The sequence below is a fragment of the Dasypus novemcinctus genome, chromosome X (assembly GCF_030445035.2).
Source record: "Dasypus novemcinctus isolate mDasNov1 chromosome X, mDasNov1.1.hap2, whole genome shotgun sequence".
In the NCBI taxonomy this organism is placed as follows: domain Eukaryota; kingdom Metazoa; phylum Chordata; class Mammalia; order Cingulata; family Dasypodidae; genus Dasypus; species Dasypus novemcinctus.
The window spans coordinates 94,300,620-94,321,957 of NC_080704.1; the positions used below are offsets into that span (position 1 = coordinate 94,300,620).

Sequence of the window (21,338 nt, forward strand, 5' to 3'; positions counted from 1 at the left end):
TGATATAGTCAGACTGTATGTATGGTGAAGGAAAAAAATGATATGTAACAGTCCTAAATTCTAATCTTGGTTCTGTCATTTACTAGCTTTCTAAATAAAATATGGATAAAATATTTATCTATCCAGAATGGTATGAAAATTTTCAGGGTTATAAAGTATTTAATAGAAACTTGCATATGATAAGTTCTCAGTAAATGGTGAATGTTTTCACTACTATTATAAAAAAACAACACTAAAGGGATAAAGTAATACAAAAGAGTAGCAGGTGAATGAAATGGAGTTTGTTACTTTAAGTATGATTTAAGGATCAAATACAGAAAATTAAGTAGATTCTAAATAAGAAATGCTTACTAATGATGGTATCATGTTCTTTTTCTGTTTGTACCAGGGATCGGAAGAATAATTACTATACTATATTATTGATTAAATTTTCATTTCTCATTTTGAGGCAGGGAGTTGTATGATGGAGAGAGTAATGGGAAATTGGTTTCTTAAAATTGTTTGAGAACAACTAGAAGCATCTTAAATTGGGATAGGCCTTAAGTATGTGGTTGAACAGATTAAAGGGTCTAAACAGTAGCAGAGAATGTGCCAATTCCTTACTATTCAAATTCTCTGAAGTAGATTTTTCAGAGAAAATATTACATATTAATATTAATATGACCATAAGAGATGTTCAAAGGTAGGTTTATATCTCATTGTTACAGAGATTATTTGAGGCAAAAATAATTCAATATGTGAAAAAGTAAAGAAATAGTAACTATTTTGTGCCCAAGTCTAAAATTGATTTCTTACTCTGGATAGCATATTTTCCTAGAATCATTTGTTAAAAGACTATTTTATAGGGAGTGGAGGTGGCTCAAGCCATTGGGCATCTCCCTCCCACATGGTTGCTCCCTGGTTCAGTTCCCAGTGGCTGCTAAATAGAAGACAAGCAGAGAGTGCACACATTGAGGGGTAGATATAAATAAAATAAATCTTTATATACATAAATATATATATATATACACCACCACTTCTTTTAAAAAGGTTATTTGGTAAATGCTTCACCTAAAGTTTTAATAAAACATTTATTTTCAGAAAAAACTGTTGGCTGAATTACTTCAGACACTGACAGCTCAGCCATCAGCACCAAGAGAAATGTTTGATTTGTCCAGCTCTGTACCCAGAGAAGATACCACTCATCTAGTGGCATCTCCCAAAATTGCAAGTAAAAGCCATTACAAGAATAATTTATATTTAAGAAAATGGGCCTATCCAATTTAATCCTATTTTTATGATGAGAAATGCCACACTTCCCATATGGTTACCATTTCCTGAACAAAATCACTTAAATGACAGTGAAAATTTATCATGTTACAAAAATGACTATATTCAGTGAAAAAACTAATCAGTTTTAAATACAACAAAGAAAATACACAATTCTTCCAACAGTTGATCCCAAACTACCAGTATGAAGATAAAATCTCAAATTACTTCAAAATATGAATTAAGTATTACTGGACACCAACATAACTTTTTAAACCAAACACAGCTTTTTAAAATCTTTATAAAATAAACTTACACATTACCTGGTAATTGTTTTGGTTTTGTGATAATCTCAACTGGTTTGATGATGTGAAATGCGGAGAAAAATTATTCCGTGATGGATTTGTATTAGTGTACATTGTACTAGATGCTGTATGTAAAGAGGTCCGTGGTGCCAAGTGATAGTCTCTGTTTTGATAAAATACATTGCCTGACAGTTCTCTAATATTGACCATTTGTGAATTTGGCATATTTCTTCCTGGTCCAGATAAAGTTGTACTTTGGTTCTCAGCCTGAAGGGAACTGCCACTTTCATAAAACCTTGAGTAGTTTGGTATCTGTGCTCCCATCGATGCCAACTCTTCCTCTCTGGCATACTCATCATCAGCATCTCCAGTCTCCATTGCAATGGACAAACAAGTTCCTTCTGCTGAGCTAAGCTTCGGTGGAGCATTTCCTCCCAGAATCCTCTGAGGGTAGTCACTAACTGCCAAAGAAAATACTTCACGGATTTCCAAGTTTTGTGTTCTACAGTAAGGGTCTCTAATAGTTGGTTTCTGCCCACATAAGTTATGTGATACCAGACCAGTGTGTTCAGGTTTATATGACCTTTGACTCCCAACTGGTTCAATTTTGCATGATCGGTGGCACACAGATGGCTTCGGAGGTACTGTCATTTCAGAAGCTTGCACTGAAGAGCTTCCATAGTTTTTCTTTGTGTGGTTATATACTGAGTTTCCAGCATTTAGCACACTTGTCTGTCTCGACAAAATAATTGTTTTTTCACCTAGGAGTAGGGAGGCATTTTTACAGTGTGCTACTTGTCTTTGAACAGGAATGTGCAACTGAAACTCTGTCTCATTGTTACTGGCAGTTTTCTGTATAGGGATTTTACATGTGTCTGTAATTTGTGTATTTGTATGCTTAGTTGTCCCTTTCCTACTTGATGAACTTGCTGGACCGTATATACCAGTCACAATAACATCATTGTTGGCAGATGTCCAAGAAGACTGTTGGTTTGAAGGTTGAGCAATATTGACCACATTTCTCACTATAATGTCTGGAGCTGCCAAAGAGGTACCAGAAACAGTTCCCTGTGTTGCTGTTCCTGCTTCAGAATTCTTACTACTCATTTTTCTTCTCTTATTGCCAACCCACGTCTGGAAAGACAAAAAATGATATTATGAAGAAAATCTTAGCAACAAACCAAGAAAAAAAAATTCTAAGTGATTAATTATATTCTTGTTTGTCATAGAACAAAGGCCTACTCAAAAATAAAAGAAAAAGATAAGGTAATGTGAAAATTAAATATAAGGTAAAAAGGTGATCCCGAGTCATAGAATATGTCATAGGAATCTAGGAACTCTGAGAACACAGTGTACTATTGCTCCTGTCCTCCTCAAGACTCATCTAATTAACATTTAGTAAGAACCATAAAAATGTTTATAACTCTTGACCTAGTAAAACAATTTTTGGGGAATTTATCCTAAAAAATCAAAGATGTAGACAAAACTTATACACAATGATGTTCACCGTATAGGATATTTAATAACACTGGAAAATGTTCACAGTATTGGTAAACTAATGTATATTTACTATAAAGCACATTGTAATACAAATCATTGTACATTTATCTTTGTGTTGTTGTTCCATGGGCATTCAATACTAGAAAAAAACTCCTAGACTTTTGATAAATACTTTCAAGTGCCTACAAGAGTTTAAGAATCCTGGTTTACAATCCAATGTCCACATAGAAGAGGTGGCATGGAATTGGGAAAAGTGGACATGGTGGACGATGGGTATGGGGAAGGGCAGGAGGAGATGAGAGATGGAGGCGTCTTTGGGACATGGAGCTGCCCTGGATGGTGCCTCAGAGGTAATCACCGGACATTGTAAATCCTCATAGGGCCCACTGGATGGAATGGAGGAGAGTGGGGGCCATGATGTGGACCATTGTCTATAAGGTGCAGAGGTGCCCAAAGATGTACTTACCAAATCCAATGGATGTGTCATGATGATGGAAACGAGTGTTGTTGGGGGGGGAGAGGGGGGGTGGGGGGGGTGGGGATGAATGGGACCTCACATATATATTTTTAATGTAACATTATTACAAAGTCAATAAAAAAAAATTAATTAAAAAAAAAATAAAATAAAATAAATGTTTCACAACAACAACAAAAAAAAAAAGAATCCTGGTTTACCCACAACCTCACCAATGTTTTCATTATATTTTAGTAGTCTTTAATAGTCCAAAAGTTAATAAAAAGCATGTAATTGCTTTTTCATTTTGAATTTCTATGATTACTATATTATTTGATAGATCTGCCTATCCATTACATATACGCATTTTATATTGGGGGCATTTATATATATTTGTCTTTTAAAATTGATTTCTAAGAGCAATTTACCTATTAAAGATAGTAACACTTTCTTAAAAGTTGCAAAAATTTTTCTCAGTTGTCATTAATTTATGATAGTTATTTTCTTCTTTACATTATTCTCAACATTCCAAATTTTACATAGTAAATATTACTTTTATACAGAATAAGTGTTATTGATTAAAAAAATAGAACTAGCAGTTGGTACTTAGGATTTGATTATAAAATATGTATTTTACTATATGTAATTTTTTATATATGTAATTTTTATATGTATTTTTTATATATGTAATTTACTATAATTGCCTTAGTATTATTACACTGAATCATGGTTCTTGAAATGGGCAACAAAAATATTGCATTCTATGATATGATTAACAAACTTTAAAATTATTGCATAATGCATGCCATATTATAAACTACCAAAACACATCAATCTATCAAGTATAACAATAAATGGATAAATGAATAAGTAAAAATATTTAATGAACTAGGCTTGCACAAACATGGTGCAGGTTGTATTTGGTTAACTTTCATAGGATATGTTTTGTAGACACTGCATAAATAGCCAATTTTCAATGTTTATTTATAAACTTTATTAATGAACATTGCTATAAATAAGAACTAACACTTATTGAACTTCAATTATGTGTTCTCCATATAAATTAGCTCCTGAGTTAGGTGTTATTTTTCTAATTATACAAATGAAGAAACTGAGATGCAGAAAGATTAAGTATTTGTTTAAAATTACCCTGTGAACAAATGACAAGGCAACACCTCAAAATCAATCCTACCTGAACTTGAAGCAATGTTTCTTACACTATACCAGAGGTAGTGGCATGACATTTCTGAAATAATCACCTTTGTTGGCCATTTACGTTTATAATTAGTATGTCTCCCAAAAAGACAATGCTCCAGAAGCTTTGATGCCCCATGTTGTTACACATGAGGCTGTGGGAATTTTTCACTAAACAGCAGAAGTGAGGATTATAAGCAGAGGAACAAATGAATACAAATATCATGGACCAATAATGCAGGAGAGAAACACCAAAATGTTTAAAAGTATATTTTTCAAATGAGAAAAGAACATGTGGGAAACATGATAAGCCTGTTTATAATTTTTTTACAAAAATATAAGCATTACATTAAAAATTTCAATGGAAAAGCATAGTGAAATTGCTAAAATTTTGATTCAATAACTATTAGTTTTGGAAGAGAGTTCTGAGCCGTACTTCTAAAAAGCAAACAGTTAAAATACTATGGTCTAATTACACAATACCTACCTTAACTTAAGAAATTAGTTCATCACAAATTTATGACTTATGAAATACTAGTTTACCAAATATTTATATTATCTACACATCAAAAAGTAAACTACAGAATACCATATCATATGAAACTCAGCTATCCTAGCAACCTCACTTATCCAGAACACAGCTAACATACAAGTCATAAAATCCATGTACTATACAAATAGAATTGTCCCTTATCTTAAACCCTGCTTTCTCTAATTTAATACTGTGTTAGTCAGAGTTTTCTAGGGAAACAAAATTAGCAAGAGATATCTGTCAATAGTATGTGATTCTCTAAGAGTCTCTCATGCAACCATGGAGATGCACAAGTCCAGGGTCCACAGGCAGGCTGCAAACGGAATGCAATCAAAGTCAAATCTTGATGAGTTCTGGGAGAGACTGACTGTCCAAAGACAAGCTGGGAAATTCTCTCTCAATGCTGGAATCACTTCCCCTTTTAGGGCATTGAACTGATTAGGTCAAGCATCACTCATTGCTTATGGCAATCTCCATGATTAATGTAATTATCAATGATTTACCACTGATTTATCAATGGTGACTGAAGTCCATAAATGCCCCTTTATTACAGTTAGCCTAGTGCTTGCTTGACCAAACAACCAGGCACAATTACCTGGCTGAGTTGACACAATAGCCTAACTATCACAGTCCACCCCTTGTCAACTGGGCAGCCATGTACATTACCTTAACCCATACTTAGTATCTAAGTAAAAACAATAACAAACATGCATAAATATTTATATTACCACCTAACAATGTTCAACTCTCCTTCATACAACCAGAAATGCACTAATTCTATACAGAATATGGTGCAAATTCGTGGGTAATAGTCACTCTCAAACTTGACATAATCAAATATTATGACATTAAATGGATACAACTTGTTATATGATAAGGAAAAGATTGGGGAAGAAGACAAATTTGTTTTGTGTACATATACAATCATCATCATAATGAAACAAGGAAGAAAGATTCATGACCATTATAGTTCTCATTTCTGTAATGGGTCATGTGGTTCAAGTTCATATTTATCACTACACTCTGCCACTACCCATTCCATGTTTCCATTACCCTCAGCATGCACTTCAGCTGGCCATGGTTGTTTGCCTGGTGGGGTGAACCAAACATTTATTCCTGAAGATTATGGACCACTGTTATTCTGCTTGGATTGTGTTGTTGTAATTTTCCATTGACTTTAATCATAGAAAAAGGAAGTACTAGGAGATGCCCTAGAGGATCTCCTGTATTCCAGGCAAATTCTATTTACCCCCATTATGTAGATGCAGTCCTATTTCCCCTGGAAAGTCAGGATCAATCACCCCAGCCAATACAGTAATTCCTTTATTTGACCGTTGATTTAGAAGTATGAGGAGCCCAAAGTGGCCAGGTGGTAATTTTAACTTCCATTCAATGGAATCATTGTGTTCCTTGGTGAAAGCACTTCTCCTTTTGAGAGTAAAACCTCTAGACAAGCAGAGTTTGAGGTTGCAGGGACAGGAAGCAAAAATTGTCCTAGTGAGTCACTAGGGGTAATAGTGACACTAGGGGTAATAGTAATAATGAGTGGTGCCACCCCTATTTCCACCCCTAGACTCCTGGACCCATGGATCCTGGTAAAGGGAGAATCAGCACCATAGAGTGGATGCTGATTTAAGGCATACACAGCCTCCTGGAGAACACTGCTCCAGCCCTGCAAGGTATTGCCACCTAGTTGGTGCTGTAACTGAGTCTTCAAAAGGCCATTCTACCACTGTATCAGTCCAGCTGCATCAGGGTGATGGGGAACATGGTAAAACTAGTAAATTCCATGGGCATGTGCCCATTCCTGCACATCATTTGCTGTGAAATGGGTTCTTTGATCAGAAGCCATGCTGTGTGCAATGCCATGGTGGTAGATAAGACATTCAGTAAGTCCATGGATGGTAGTTTTGGAAGAAGAATTGCATGCAGGAAATGTAAACCCATATCCAGGGTAAGTGTCTATTCCAGTTAAAACAAATCGCTGCCCCTTCCATGGTGGAATTGGTCCAATGTAGTCAACCTGCCACCATAGCAGGCTGGTCATTCGAGGAATGGTGTCATATTGGGGACTGAGTGTGGGTCTCTGCTGCTGGCAGAATAGGCAGCAGTGGCTGCAGCCAAGTCGGCCTTGGTAAGGGGAAATCCATGTTGCTGAGCCCATGAATGACCTCCAACTCTACCACCATTGTCATTTTGTTCTTGAGCCCACTGGGCAATGGCAGGAGTTGTTGGGGAAAGAGACTGAGCATTAGCCACAGGGTGGGTCATCTTATCCATTTGATTATTAAAATCTTTCTCTGCTGAAGTTACCCTCTCTTGAGCATTCACATGGGGTGCAAAAATTTTCATGTTTTTTGCCCACTCAGAAAGGTCAATCCACATACCTCTTCCCCAGACCTCTTTGTCATCAATTTTCTAATCATGTTCCTTTCAACTCCATGACCATCCAGCCAAACCATTGGCAACAGCCCATGAATCAGTGTACAAACATACCTCTCTCCATTTCTTCTTCCAAGCAAAATGAACAACAAGGTGCACTGGTCAAAATTCTGCGCACCAGAAGGATTTGTTCTTCAAGGATATCCCAGAAAGGGGCTTCAATGCTGCCACTGTCCACTTTCAGGTAGTACCTACATATCGTGCAGAACCATCTTTAAACCAGGTCCGAATTTTCTTTTCCTCTGTCAACTGATTATAAGGGACTACCCAAGAGGCCAAAGCTGTGTGCTGGTCAAAAGAAGGTAACATGGCAGGTAACATGGTAGCCCATAACATGGGCTACTTCCTCATGTAATTTACTCATACCTTCAGGACCTGCTCAAGCCCAATCTTGTGTATACCACTTCCACTTTATTATGGAGTGCTACTGTGCATGCCCAACTTTATGGTTTGGTTGGTCAGACAGTACCCAGTTCATGATAGGCAACTCAGGCCTCATGGTAACTTGATGGCTCAGGATTAAGTGTTCAGTCCCTACTAAGGTCCATTAGCAGGCCAAAAGCTGTTTCTCAAACAAGGGAGTAGTTATCTGTAGAAGATGGCAGGGCTTTGCTTCAAAATCCCAAGGTTATGTGTTGTGATTCTCCTATAGGGGCCTGCCAAATTCTTCAAACAGCATCTCTATTTGCCACTGAAACTTCCAGCACCATTGGATCTGCTGGATCATATGGCCCAAGTGGTAGTGCAGCTTGCACAGCAGCCTGGACCTGATGCAGAGCCTCTTCTTGTTCCAGTCCCCAATCAAAACTAGCAGCTTTTTTGGTCACCATGTAAATGGGCGAGAGCAGCATACCTAAATGAGGAATGTGTTCTCTCCAAAATCCAAAGAGACCAAATAAGCATTGTGCCTCTTTTTTGGTCCTTAAAGGAGCCAGATGCAACAGCTTATCCTTTAGAAGGGATATATCAACATGCCCAACACCACTGGAAACCTAGAAATTTTACTGAGGTAGAAGGACCTTGTATTTTAGTTGGATTTATCTCCCATTCTCTCTCACACAAATGCCTTACTAATAAGTCTATCTTTGCTCCTTCCTACTCACTATGTCCTATCAATATGATATCATCAATATAATGGACCAGTGTGATGTCTTATGTGAGGGAGAGATGATCAAGATAGCTGTGGATAATATTACGACATAGGTCTGGAGAGCTGATATACACTTTGGGCAGGACAGTGAAGTTACAATGCTAGTCTTGCCAGTTGAATGCAAACTGTTTCTGGTGGTCCTTACTAATAGCAATTGAGAAAAAAAGCATTTATCAAATCAACAGTTGCATACCAGGTATCAGGGGACATGTTGATTTGGTCAAGCAATGATGCCACATCTGGGACAGCAGCTGCAATTGGAGTCACCATCTGGTTAAGTTTATGATAATCTACTGTCATCTTCCAAGACCCATCTGTTTTCCGTACAGGCCAAATAGGAGAGTTGAATGGGTATGTGTTGGGAATCACCACCCCTGCATCCTTCAAATCCTTGACGGTGGCACTAATTTCTGCAACCCCTCCAGGAATCCAGTATTGCTTTTGGTTTACCATTTTTCTAGGTAAGGGCAGTTTTAGTGGCTTTCCACTTGGCCTTTCCAATGGTAATAGCCCTCAGTCCTGTAGTCAGGGATTCAATATGGGTATTCTGCCAGTTACTGCATATGTCTATTCCAATTATGCATTCTAGAGATGGGGAAATAACCACAGAATGGGTCTGGGGATCCACTGGACCAACTGTGAGATGGACCTGAGCTAAAACTCCATTAATCACTGACTTCCATCAGTAATCTAACCAGTGGACCACAGTGATATTTTGGTCTCCTGGAATTAATGTCACTTCTAAGCAAGTGTCTATCTAATAATGCCTGAAATATCTGTTCATTTCCTTTTACCCAATGCACAGTTACTCTGGTAAAAGGCCATAGATCTCCTTGCAGAAAGGTGGAAGGAAGATTAACACTATAAATTTTGGGCAGTATTACAGGATCCTTTCCCAAGGAGACCTGGCCTCCTCCTAATTCAAGGTGCTCTAGGTCTGTAAACTGTCTGAAGTCTGGGAATTAAGGGGCCATGATTCTCTGCATCTGTATTTTGCATTAGGGTTTCACTGACTAGACCTTTGAACTTTTCTGTTTATACATCTCCAGTAGAGATTTAGTAGGCTGTCCATCTATTTCACTGCTAGGTACCCCAAGATGTATTAACCAATGCCGTAACTCTACACTACTCAGACTATTTTGAGTGCTTTTTTGAATCTGCCTATCATTGCAGTAGCCATGCCCATCTTTCACTTTGGTGATTAACTGCCTATACTTGACTTTTACCACAAAGATTCTAATTCCATCACAGCCCTCCCTACAGTAATATCTGGACTATAGGGAAGAGCTACCACAAAACACTTCAGGGAAGATGGAGTTAGTCTTACAAATTTATTCCTCACAGTCCTGTTTAAAGGTATGTTCTCTGGACAGTCCTGGGGTGGGTGGGCAGCTCTCAGATGGTAAATCCATTCTAGCATTCCAATCTCCCTAAGGCTTTGAATTCCCTCTTCTGCTAAGTATCAGAGAAAATCTGGCATCTCAACCTCAGACATGCTAGGTCATCTTTTGGCCCATGTTTCAATCAGCCACACAAACAAACTGTTAAACCCTTTCTAACTCCTTGAACTACAGCATTGAATCCAGAATTTCTGCTTAGGAGGTCCATAGCAATAAATTCACCCTGATCCAATTTTATATTCCTTACACCATTATCCATACTCTTAGTATCCATTCCCACACATAGTCCCCTGATTTCTGTCTATATATGTTGGAAAATTCATGCAGTTCTTTCTGAGTATACCTTACTTCCTCATGGGTCATACTTTGTATTTCACCTTTCGGGGCTTGTTGTGATTTTAATCTAGTAATAGGTCTGGAAGACAAGAGAGGTGTTGGAGGTGGGTAAGGATTAGAAATGCTTTGCACGCTACTGACCTCAGGGCATTCCCTTGAATTTTCTTCTTGAGAGACAGGATTAATATCTTCAGGCAGTGGTTGGAAGGCAGTTTCATCAGGGCAGACTGGAGGCTTGGCAGTGCATGCTGGTTTGGTTGGTATGTGCCTCAGGACTGGAAGGAGGTCCAGACTCCCCGGAGCTGCCCAGAGACTGGGCAGGGCAGTCTTCAGTTTGGCTAGTACCCACCTCAGGGCTAAAAGTTGTTTCAGACTCCCTGGGGCAGGCTGTAGGCTGGATGATACAAGGTTGACAAGGTGTGGTCTGGATAGGGCAGGACATGGAAGGCTTATCTGGTAAAGTCTCAGCAAAATTCAAGGTCCAGTGTCTCCATCAATATCATCATCATCCCATACGTCTCCATTCCAATTCTCTGGATTCCACTCTTCTCCAATCAATGGTTTCATGTTAACTGTAGAAACCCTGCAGGGTTGAGATTTTAGTTTCCTTTGTAACTCTGCTACTCATATAATGAGTGCCTGACTTTGGTTCTCAGATATTTTGATCCTGTGGCTACAGGAGACAAGATTTTCTTTCAGAGCACACATAGAAACTTTTGTACCATTCAGTCAGTGTTTAATTTTCAAATTTGAAGACTTTAACTTGTCTCTTTCTTTTGTAACATTATCCATAGTATCTAGGAGGAGCCAGCCAAAATCATTATACCACTTGACTCCACAAAACTATTAAGGTATTGAAATACTAAGCCAGATCCTTGCTTCTTATAAGTGTGGAAATAGGGGAATCCAGTGATGTTATTTTGTATATATTGATTGCAAACTTGTGCCATGGACTGTTAGCAGCCCCTCTTTGTTACTGGAAAGGGAGTCATAAGTACACTTGAGTCCAATTAAAGTAGGGAGACAATTGCAAAACTTAGACCTCAGACACCCCATGTTTAAGACAGTTCCTCAAGAACCACTCCCAGTACCAAGCTGTATTAGGGTTCTCTAGGGAAACAGAATCAGCAAGAGTTATCTGTCAGTAGTTTGTGATTCTACAAGAGTCTCTCACACAGTCATGGGGATGCACAAGTCCAGGTTCTGCAGGCAAGGTGCAATTAGGGGCTGCAATGAAAGTCCAATGGAGGTTTTTTTCTGTTTCTGTTTTTGTTTTTTTAAGAATGCAGTAGCCTGTGATCAAGCCTACACTTTCTCTTTTTTCATTTTTTAGTTTTTTAATTTTTTAATTTATTTCCCTCTCCTTACCCCTCCCCCCCTTTTGTCTACTCTCTTGTGTCCATTCACAGTGTGTTCTTCTCTGTCCGCTGGCATTCTCAGTGGCACTCGTAATCTGTGTCTCTTTTCTTGTTGCACCATCTTTCTGCATCAGCTCTCCATGTGTGAAGCACCACTCCTAGGCAGGCTGTGCTTTTTTTGCACAGGATGGCTCTCCTCGCAGGGCACACTCCTTGCTTGTGGGGCTCCCCTATGCAGGGGACACCCCTGTGTGGCATGGCACTCCTTGCATGCAGCAGCACTACCTGTGGGTCAGCTCACCACATGGGCCAGGAGGCCCTGGGTTTGAACACTGTATCTTCTATATCATAGGTGGATGCTCTATCAGTTTTGTCACATCTTGATGAGTTCTGGGAGATGTTGGCTGTCCAAAGATGAGCTGGGAAATGCTTCTCAATGCTGGAATCACTTCCCCTTTTAAGGCATTCAACTAATTGGGTTAAGCGTCACTCATTGCTGATGGCAATCTCTCTGATTGATGTAATTATAACTAGCTATTTATGATTTACCACTGCAGTAAAGTCGATGGTGACTAAAGTCTATATATGCCTATGTATTACAGTTAGCTCAATGCTTGCTTGACCAAACAAGTGGGCACAATTACAAGTCCAAGTTCACACAATAGCCTAACCATCACAAAAATACAATTTTAACAAATATGCTTTCCAAATCTGCAACTGAAGGAACAAAATTTAAGGGAGTGTTAGGAATACAGGTTGCTGTCAGCAGGTACTATGTAGCACCGAACCCAAAAACTAACAGCTCACTAAAAAGATGAAGAAAGGAAACACACATGAAAAGAGATGTTGAAGAAAAGTATAAGGTATATACTTGTGTATTACCATTATAAATGTTGAAAATAGTTGAAATTTATTGCCTGAGGTTTCCCAATGGCTGAATTAATTTTTACTAAAATTTACTTCAGTTACAGGATACAAAATTTACTAATGTTTTTATCAGTTATAAATTATTTATTTATTTATTTTTTTTTCTGTATTTTTTTTATTGACTTTGTAATAATATTACATTAAAAATATATATGTGAGGTCCCATTCAACCCCACCCTCCCACTCCCCCTCTCCCCCCCCCAACAACACTCGTTCCCATCATCATGACACATCCATTGGATTTGGTAAGTACATCTTTGGGCACCTCTGCACCTCATAGACAATGGTTCACATCATGGCCCATACTCTCCTCCATTCCATCCAGTGGGCCCTGTGAGGATTTACAATGTCCGGTGATTACCTCTGAAGCACCATCCAGGGCAGCTCCATGTCCCAAAGACGCCTCCACCTCTCATCTCTTCCTGCCTTTCCCCATACCCATCGTCCACCATGTCCACTTTTCCAATCCAATGCCACCTCTTCTATGTGGACATTGGATTGGTTGTGTCCATTGCACCTCTATGTCAAGAGGAGGCTCAGATTCCACATGGATGCTGGATGCAATCCTCCCATTTTCAGTTGTAATCACTCTAGGCTCCATGGTGTGGTGGTTGTCCTTCTTCAACTAACTCCATCTTAGCTGAGTGTGGTAAGTCCAATAGATCAGATTGTAGGTGCTGGAGTCTGTTGAGGCTCAGGACCTGGCTATCACATTGTCAGTCCAGAGATTCAAATCCCCTAAATATATCTTAAACCCCAACATTAACTGCACCTCCAGCACATTAGCATGAAAGTCTTATGAAGGGAGATCCCATCTGAGTCCAGATTCATCACACATAAACACCATTTCCAAAGAGGGGCCATCTGCCTTGGTAGTTAACCCCATCGGCCATGACCATAACTCCCATGGGTCTCTTTAGCCCTCAAAGGAACCAATATCTGGGGGTTGTATCTGCTTTATCTGTCTCTCTGACTCTGCTCAGTTGTGCATGAGGGCAATCCTTCTGCCAGCCTCCAGACTCTTTTTTAGAAACTCGTAGCCATATAAACTCATTTCTCCTTTCCATTTCCCCCTTACTTTAGGTCAAACAGCATTTTAAAGTCATGTTATTTTATGTAGACAGGGATATTCTGCTGATCCTCATTGAACCTTCCGTATAAGGTCATTTTCCAGTTGCATCATCAGTTGGTAGTTGACAGTGGTCCCTCGGTGCCAGGGAGGCTCATCCCCGGGTGTCATGTCCCACGCTGGGGGGAAGGCATTGCATTTACATGCTGAGTTTGGCTTCGAGACTGGCCACATTTGAGTAACATGAAGGCTGACAGGAGGAAATTCCCAGGCACAATGTTGCTCTAGGCCTTGTTCTTATTTTAGGTTTATCAGCTCACAAGCATAGTCATTAGCATCAGGGGCTCATACCTCATTAGTGAAAGGGAAAAAATGGGTCAAATGAAATTGAAATCTGATGAAAATGCGGATTTAGGAATTAACAAAGAAATAGTAGATAAAATAAAAGTAAATTAAAGATACTTGAGTGACCAGGTCTTGGATCCATAAATTCTCTTCAGCTCTCTCTTAGAAATTCACTCTCTAAAACTCTTCTCCTTCTCTGTATTTCCTTCACCATTTTCCTGACCCCTTCCTGCGCTATATTTATTCTCTTTTGGATGATTGAATCTCTTAAAGTTCTCTTTACATTGAGATTAAATTCTTTGTGCAGTGGGACTTGGGTTCTTTTAAGAAAAATTCAATGTTAAATTAATAAAGAAAGGTCTTTTTCAAGTAGAATATATAGATGTAGCAAAGTACAGGGTGGGGTGGAGTGTGGAGAGATGTCTATAAAGAGCTCCCTTCTCCTGTGATTGGAAAAGTCACCAAATTATGTTAAAGTTTAGATGAGAAAGATTGAATTTTTGTACAATTTATACCTTTTTGGATTGGATAAAATGAGTCTAATTTGCAAAATTCTTTATACTTATATATCATTTTACTTGTAATTTTACATTCTAGAATTTGCATTCTTAAATTTTACATTATAGAATTTACTTTCATTCTCATTGTATGATTTATATTTTCATTCCATTTAGAACATAAGCATAAATTTCAGTACCTTCAATAATTAAGCACAAACAAGTAAATCATTAGGGAAAGAGTTCAATAATAAATTGGAAATATGAAAGTTAATGTACAATGCAGCTGCCCACAAAAGCTTTTCACTTTCCAGTAATGGAAAGTGAAAAGGGAAAAGAACACAATGAAATCACTGCAGGATGAAAAAAGAGCTTTCACTTACAAATGCAAATTTCATCAACCTGAAATATTACACATTTTTACATGACTTTTGCAAAGGCAATTAACCATTTTTCTCTAAGCTTCAGTAAAGGTATTTTGAGCATGGCATTTAGAATTATCCATAAGAAATATGTATACTTCCTATAAAATCTGAGTGTGGTAATTGATGCTAGCAAATAAACAGATATCCTGGATATTTTCCTGTGAAATTGGTGGCATAATTTGAAGTTGAATATATCCTTTATTCTTTAAGAAATACATTCTTCAAAGAATTCTGCTTATCAAGAGACTTATCTTTAAATACTTTGAAAAAACATTGAATAGGAAAAATAAACCTAAAAACAAATGTTCTTTCTCTTTCTCCAATTAATCAAATGAATGCCAACGATAAAAAAGCTGCTAATTTTAAATCACTAAAGTTTCACACCAGGAGAATCTGTAGCATTTTCAAACAAACATAAAAAGATCTATTCACTCAATAAAATACGTGACTATTTCTGTTAGATTTAACTCTTGCCTCTTCTCTATCATCTTTTCATTTATATTCACAATGGGTAATACCTCTAATTTTTATTACTATGGTTGTGATAAAGGAACATATACCCCCTTGGTAATTCTTTTATTTGCCAACCCATTACAATTATGCATGTATTTTACTTAGAAAGAGGAGGAGGTATTCACAAAATGGCTAGGAAATGCCTGATGAAAAATCCTAATACAATAAGAAAGTGTACAAGGCATAGAGTAGGCCCTTCGTAAATATTTCTTTTACTGATGTCATTTTAGGCTGGTATACCTAAATTAATTCAGGATTAATTAATACCTAATCTGAAAGGTACTCAATCATTCAAAGGACTGGAATTTTTTAAAGATATGTTTACTCTGCAAAGGTTTTAGTGTTGTTATTTATAGAAACAAGTAAATATATACTTAAAGATCTATCTTAAAAAGTAGTATTGTTTTGCAAGGAAATGAAGCTGATTACAAAATTAGTAACTTCATATCCTGAATATTTTTCTTATATTAAGCAAATATCACTTGTAACAAAATGCTATAAATTTGAGAGTGGAAGACCTGAATACTTACCCTGACTACACTGAAGTCCAGCTTAGTCTCCTGTGCACACTGTAATATGAGCTGAAAGCAATTTTTACTTTGATTTGTCATTCCATTTTCATAATAACGCTGTAAAATCCTTTGTTGTTCTACAGTAAATACAGAACGTAGATTCATCTAAAAATAAAAAAAGATACTCTGAAAATTTGAATAAAAATTGGGTATGTATAGAATTTGCACACTTTCATTTTTAAATACAATTTCAGTGCTTCCAAGCTGCAAGATTTCTTTAAATGAATTAATTCCCAGTAACGGGCAATAATTTCTGTGCTAAAAGGAGACAGGTTCTCACCAAAAATTATACATTCTGCAAATGCTTTTGACTATATTCAGAAAAAGAACCAACTTTAAAGACAGAGAGAGGGAAGTAGACTTGACCCAATGGATAGGGCATCCACCTACCACATGGGAGGTCTGTGGTTCAAGCCCTGGGTCTCCTTGTTCCCTGTGGAGCTGGCCCACGCACAGTGCTGATGCACACAAGGAGTGCCTTGCCATGCAGGGGTGTCCCCTGTGTAGGGGACCCCACGCGCAAGGAGTGCGCCCCGTAAGGAGAGCCACCCAGTGCAAAAGAATGGCGCCGCACACACAGAGAGCTGACACAACAATATGACGCAACAAAAAGAAACACAGATTGCCGGTGCCGCTGATAAGGATAGAAGCGGTCACAGAAGAACACACAGCGAATGGACACAGAGAGCAGACAACTGGGCGGGAGGAGAAATAGAAAATAAATAAATCTTTTTAAAAAAGAGAAGAAAAATAAAGGGAAGGGAAGGGGGAAGGGAGGAGCAGGGAGGGGAGGGGAGTGAAAAAGAAAGTCTTTACATGGTTTGTGTCAATGTATGGGGAAAGTGTCCTTTCACTGAAATAAATATTTATGGGTAGTAAAGCAAGAAATGGTGGTAGCCATATGTGGCCATTTATCAAAAGGGTCACTCACTGTTGTTAACCAAGCAAGGCATATGGCATATGTCTAACAGCCAGAAGCTGTACTTGAGAACAAAATGAGTACTTTTAATTTTCCCTCTTTCTGGAATAAAAGGGTTCTTTTTAAATATTAAAAGAAAACCTCTCCTTTTAAAGCTTAAAATTAGACAAGAATGTTTTGCAATTGGGAAGTTGAAGTGATATAGGCATTACTAGCCAAATAATTTTAATAACTATGGCAGATAAATCAAAATTCAAAGTAATATACATTTTACTAAAAATAAACTATGCAAAAATATGCATCTTTTAATTAAATTGACACCATTATAAGAGACAAGAGAAGTGTTTAAAAAAATTCTTCCTGGGGAGTGGATTTGGCTCAGTGGTTGAACACCTGTTTCCCATGTATGAGGTCCTGAGTACAATCTCCCACACCCATGAAAAAATCCTTCTTGCTCATAGGTAAGATGTTTAATATTAAGGGGGCACAACTCTGAATCTCACAAATAAAAGGCAGATCAAACTCTTAGGAGAAAAATATGATTTTTAGTAGTTAAAAAAAGAAGAACCCTTGTAGTTAGATTAAATTAATTTCAAGTTTTTGTTAAAAGCTCTCACACTGAAATGGATATTTCTAAAAACCAATAGACAAAGTCCCAAACAAAGTTTCTCTTCAAAATTAAGTGAACAGCAACAACAAAAATACTATGTGCCAAACCAAGGAGAAATCTTTCTAGTGTACCATATACTGAAACAACTAATTATATTTACATGGAAATAAACAATTATTTTTTTCTGAATAATTTGAACAATAAAGCAGTTTAATATGCAAATGTAAAAGGCTCACATAACCATCCACTACAAAGTGTTCAACTGATTTTCCCACATAAGCATCTTCCTATCAAATGTTAAGATATATGAATAAAGAAAATCATAGATGGGAGAGTGTACAAGAAAGATGAGAGTACAGTTTCTCCTTTACAGAAAGTCTGGAACATTCAGAGAAAAAGAACACCACATACTTCTGTGGGGATTCTCATTCAAGTATATCATTGTGGAAGTATAAACCTCTTATCTGCAACCTGACCAAATTTTTCAAGGCTGTTTGGGCCAGTGGGTAGGGACTGCATCCATCAATGTAAATGTTACCACCATGGATGCCTGCTTTCAGAGCAATTTGTGGTTCCATTTCTAAATGTTACAATCAGGAGAGGAACCAGAAGATGGAGTGAAAATATCTGAAATATTCCTGCCCCTCACTGGGTGCCCATTTAGAAGCAAGGAATTTGGAATGGGTTCTGAGGAGTGAGATAAACTTCAATTTTCTAATGCACAACCTGAAAAGCCTGTTTGTCTGCAGGACTGTATCTAACACACACAAAAATGAGAGTGTAATGTATGGGTGATTCACAGTTGTGGTGACACTTGCCCTAGTAATATTCTCCTACTGGCTAGCTGTAACTGTTCTACTTCCCCAAGTATGATATAAACCCTCAAATCATAGTCTTCCACCACTGATAAAATAGCCCAATACAGGTACTTATTACCTGGAGTATAAAACTCTGTCAACAATGCTGTGAAATTTTCAGTTTTTCCCATAAATTCAGTAGCAACAGCAAGGAGGACACATTGGTCAAAAGATTCACTATTTTTCTTTCACATTTTAGGAAGTACTATCTTCATCACCACCACAAGTTAGTCCCTTAGAAGCAAAATAACTTGTCATTATCTCCACCCACCTTAATTTCCTTAGTCTGTCAAGTGATAATTTATTGAATGACTGCACAGGCAAAATTCTTAATCATTAGCAATAAAGGAAGAGAATTTTAAGTCTTCATTCTTATTACTTGGAAGATAAAATGGCAAGCCAATAATTTCATGGACATTTAGGTTCTTTAGTTTGGGGTGGGGAGGGAGACTACATTAGGGGATTTAATACTGAAATACAAGCAACTTTGCCTTACTCAAAATTTTCCCATCTAATATTCTGCACTATACCACTCATTAAATACTTGCCAGCTCATAAGAATAAAATGATGGTTTCTACTCTCAGCTCCACTGCTCGTTGTTGACATGATGTTGGGTAATTCACTTATTTTCTATGAGTATGTATTCCCTAGTTTGTAAATAGCTCAATTACATGACTTGCTCTGTCTAGCAGTCTGTAACTTTGCAAGTAAGTTAGTATATGAGAAATATTTTTTTAAAATTATAAATCATTTTACAGTTGTGATATATTTATATTTTTAGTATAATTTTGCTCTTCAGTTATTTATCATATTCAGGTATGGAATTTCTATTGGTACTCTAATTTTAGGATTCTGTTTTTAAATTATGCACAGTATAACCACATAAAAAATAAGTAAAATAATTTTAGATTTGTTGCTTTTGAAAGTACCTGAAAAATACAGTTTCTAGAAATAACTGCTTACATAAAGGTTCCAGATATCTAAGACTTAACACATTTTCACATGAAAATCTTTCAGATAAATTCCTATATAACATTGGTCTTAAAAATGTAATGCCATGCTTTAAAAATCCCAATGCTCTGATCAAGGACTTAACTGAATATATCATTTGAAAAGTACCAAAAAATCATTTACTCACAAGTATTTATTCTTTAAAATATTTTAAAAATAGGGGGAAGCATATTTGGCTCAATGGATAGATCATACGCCTACCACATGGGAGGTCCATGGTTCAAATCAGGGCCTTCTGACCTGTGTAATACCTGGCCCACGTACAGTGCTGATGCATGCAAGGAGTGCCCTGCCACACAGGGGTGTCTGCCATGTAGGGTAACCCCATGCACAAGGTGTGTGCCCCATAAGGAGAGCCACCCAGTGCAAAAAAATAAGTGCAGCTTGCCCAAGAGTGGCACCGTACACACGGAGAGATGATAGAGCAAGATGAAGCAGCAAAAAGAGACACAGATTCCCAGTGCCACTGCAAGAATACAAGCGTACACAGAAGAACACACAGCGAATGGACAGAGAGAACAGACAACTAGGGGGTTGCAGGGAAAGGGAGAGAAATAAATAAAAAATAAATCTTTGAAAAAAATAATAAAAATAGGCTGAGTCCATATAACTACCACCAATTCAAATATAACACATTTTCGCTATACAAAAAATTAAAATTTGGGGTAAGCCATTGATGTGGTGTTTTGTTTTGTTTATAAAGACCTAATATATAACACCTTGAATATATTTTGGCCAAGTATATACTAACATTTTCCTTTTTATCATTACTATTATTTGCTTTTGAATTTACATGCAGTACAACTAGCTTTTTTGATGTACAGTTTTAAAAGATAAATGTATATGGTCATAATACCACCACTACAATAAATATACAAAACAATTTTATCACTCCAAAAAATTCCCTCATACTGCCTGTAGTAGACTGAAATCATGCACCCCAGAAAAATGTATGTTCTTAGTCTTAATCCATTCCTGGAAGTTTGAATCTATTGTAAATAGGACCTTTTGAATATATTATTTTTATTTAAGATGTGGCCAACTGAATCAGTTTGGGTTTTAATTCAGATTATTAGAGTCCTGTAAAAGCAGAATGAAATTCAGACTTAGAGAATGAGAGTCATTAGAATCTAGAAGCTGGAAGTCAATGGAACCTGGATGAAATAGGAGAGAATATGGCCCTGTGATGGAAAAGTCAAAGACCACCAAGGATCACCAACAGCTAGCACCAGAATGCCACAGTCTTTGGGAAGAAAATATTGCCTTGCTGACATCTCAATTTTGGACTGCTCGTATAATAAAAAACAAAAGCCAATAAATCCTGTTGCTTAAGCTTACCCATCATCTGGTATAAGCAGCTGGGAATCTAAAACACTGCCTCTTTGTATCAAATCCTCAGCCACCCCTAACCCACGGCAACCTCTGATTGTTTTCAATTCTTATAGTTTTGACATTTGCAGAATATCATATAAATGGAATCATAAAATAGCTAGCCTCCTGAATCTGGCTTTTTAAACTTAGCATAATGCATTTGAGTTTCATCTGTGTTGTATTTATCAGTAGTTTGTTCATTTTTATTGCTGAATAGTATTCTGTTATATGGATATACCACATTTGTTTTTCTATTCATCAATTGAAGGACATTTGGGCTATTTCAAGTTCTTGGCTTTTAT

At 37.3% G+C, this 21,338-nt stretch overlaps 1 protein-coding gene across 2 annotated transcripts in view; it reads right to left on the minus strand.

Annotated features, from left to right (window-relative positions):
• HDX (highly divergent homeobox) overlaps positions 1–21,338 on the minus strand; it is a 352,007-nt gene that overhangs the window by 292,259 nt on the left and 38,410 nt on the right. For both annotated transcript variants that reach the window (XM_012519830.3, XM_058292275.1), the window contains 2 exons: positions 16,226–16,372; positions 1,572–2,687 (listed from right to left, as the gene is read on the minus strand). In XM_012519830.3, the coding sequence (XP_012375284.1) occupies positions 1,572–2,687; positions 16,226–16,372 (1,263 nt within the window). The remainder of the gene's footprint in view (positions 1–1,571; positions 2,688–16,225; positions 16,373–21,338) is intronic.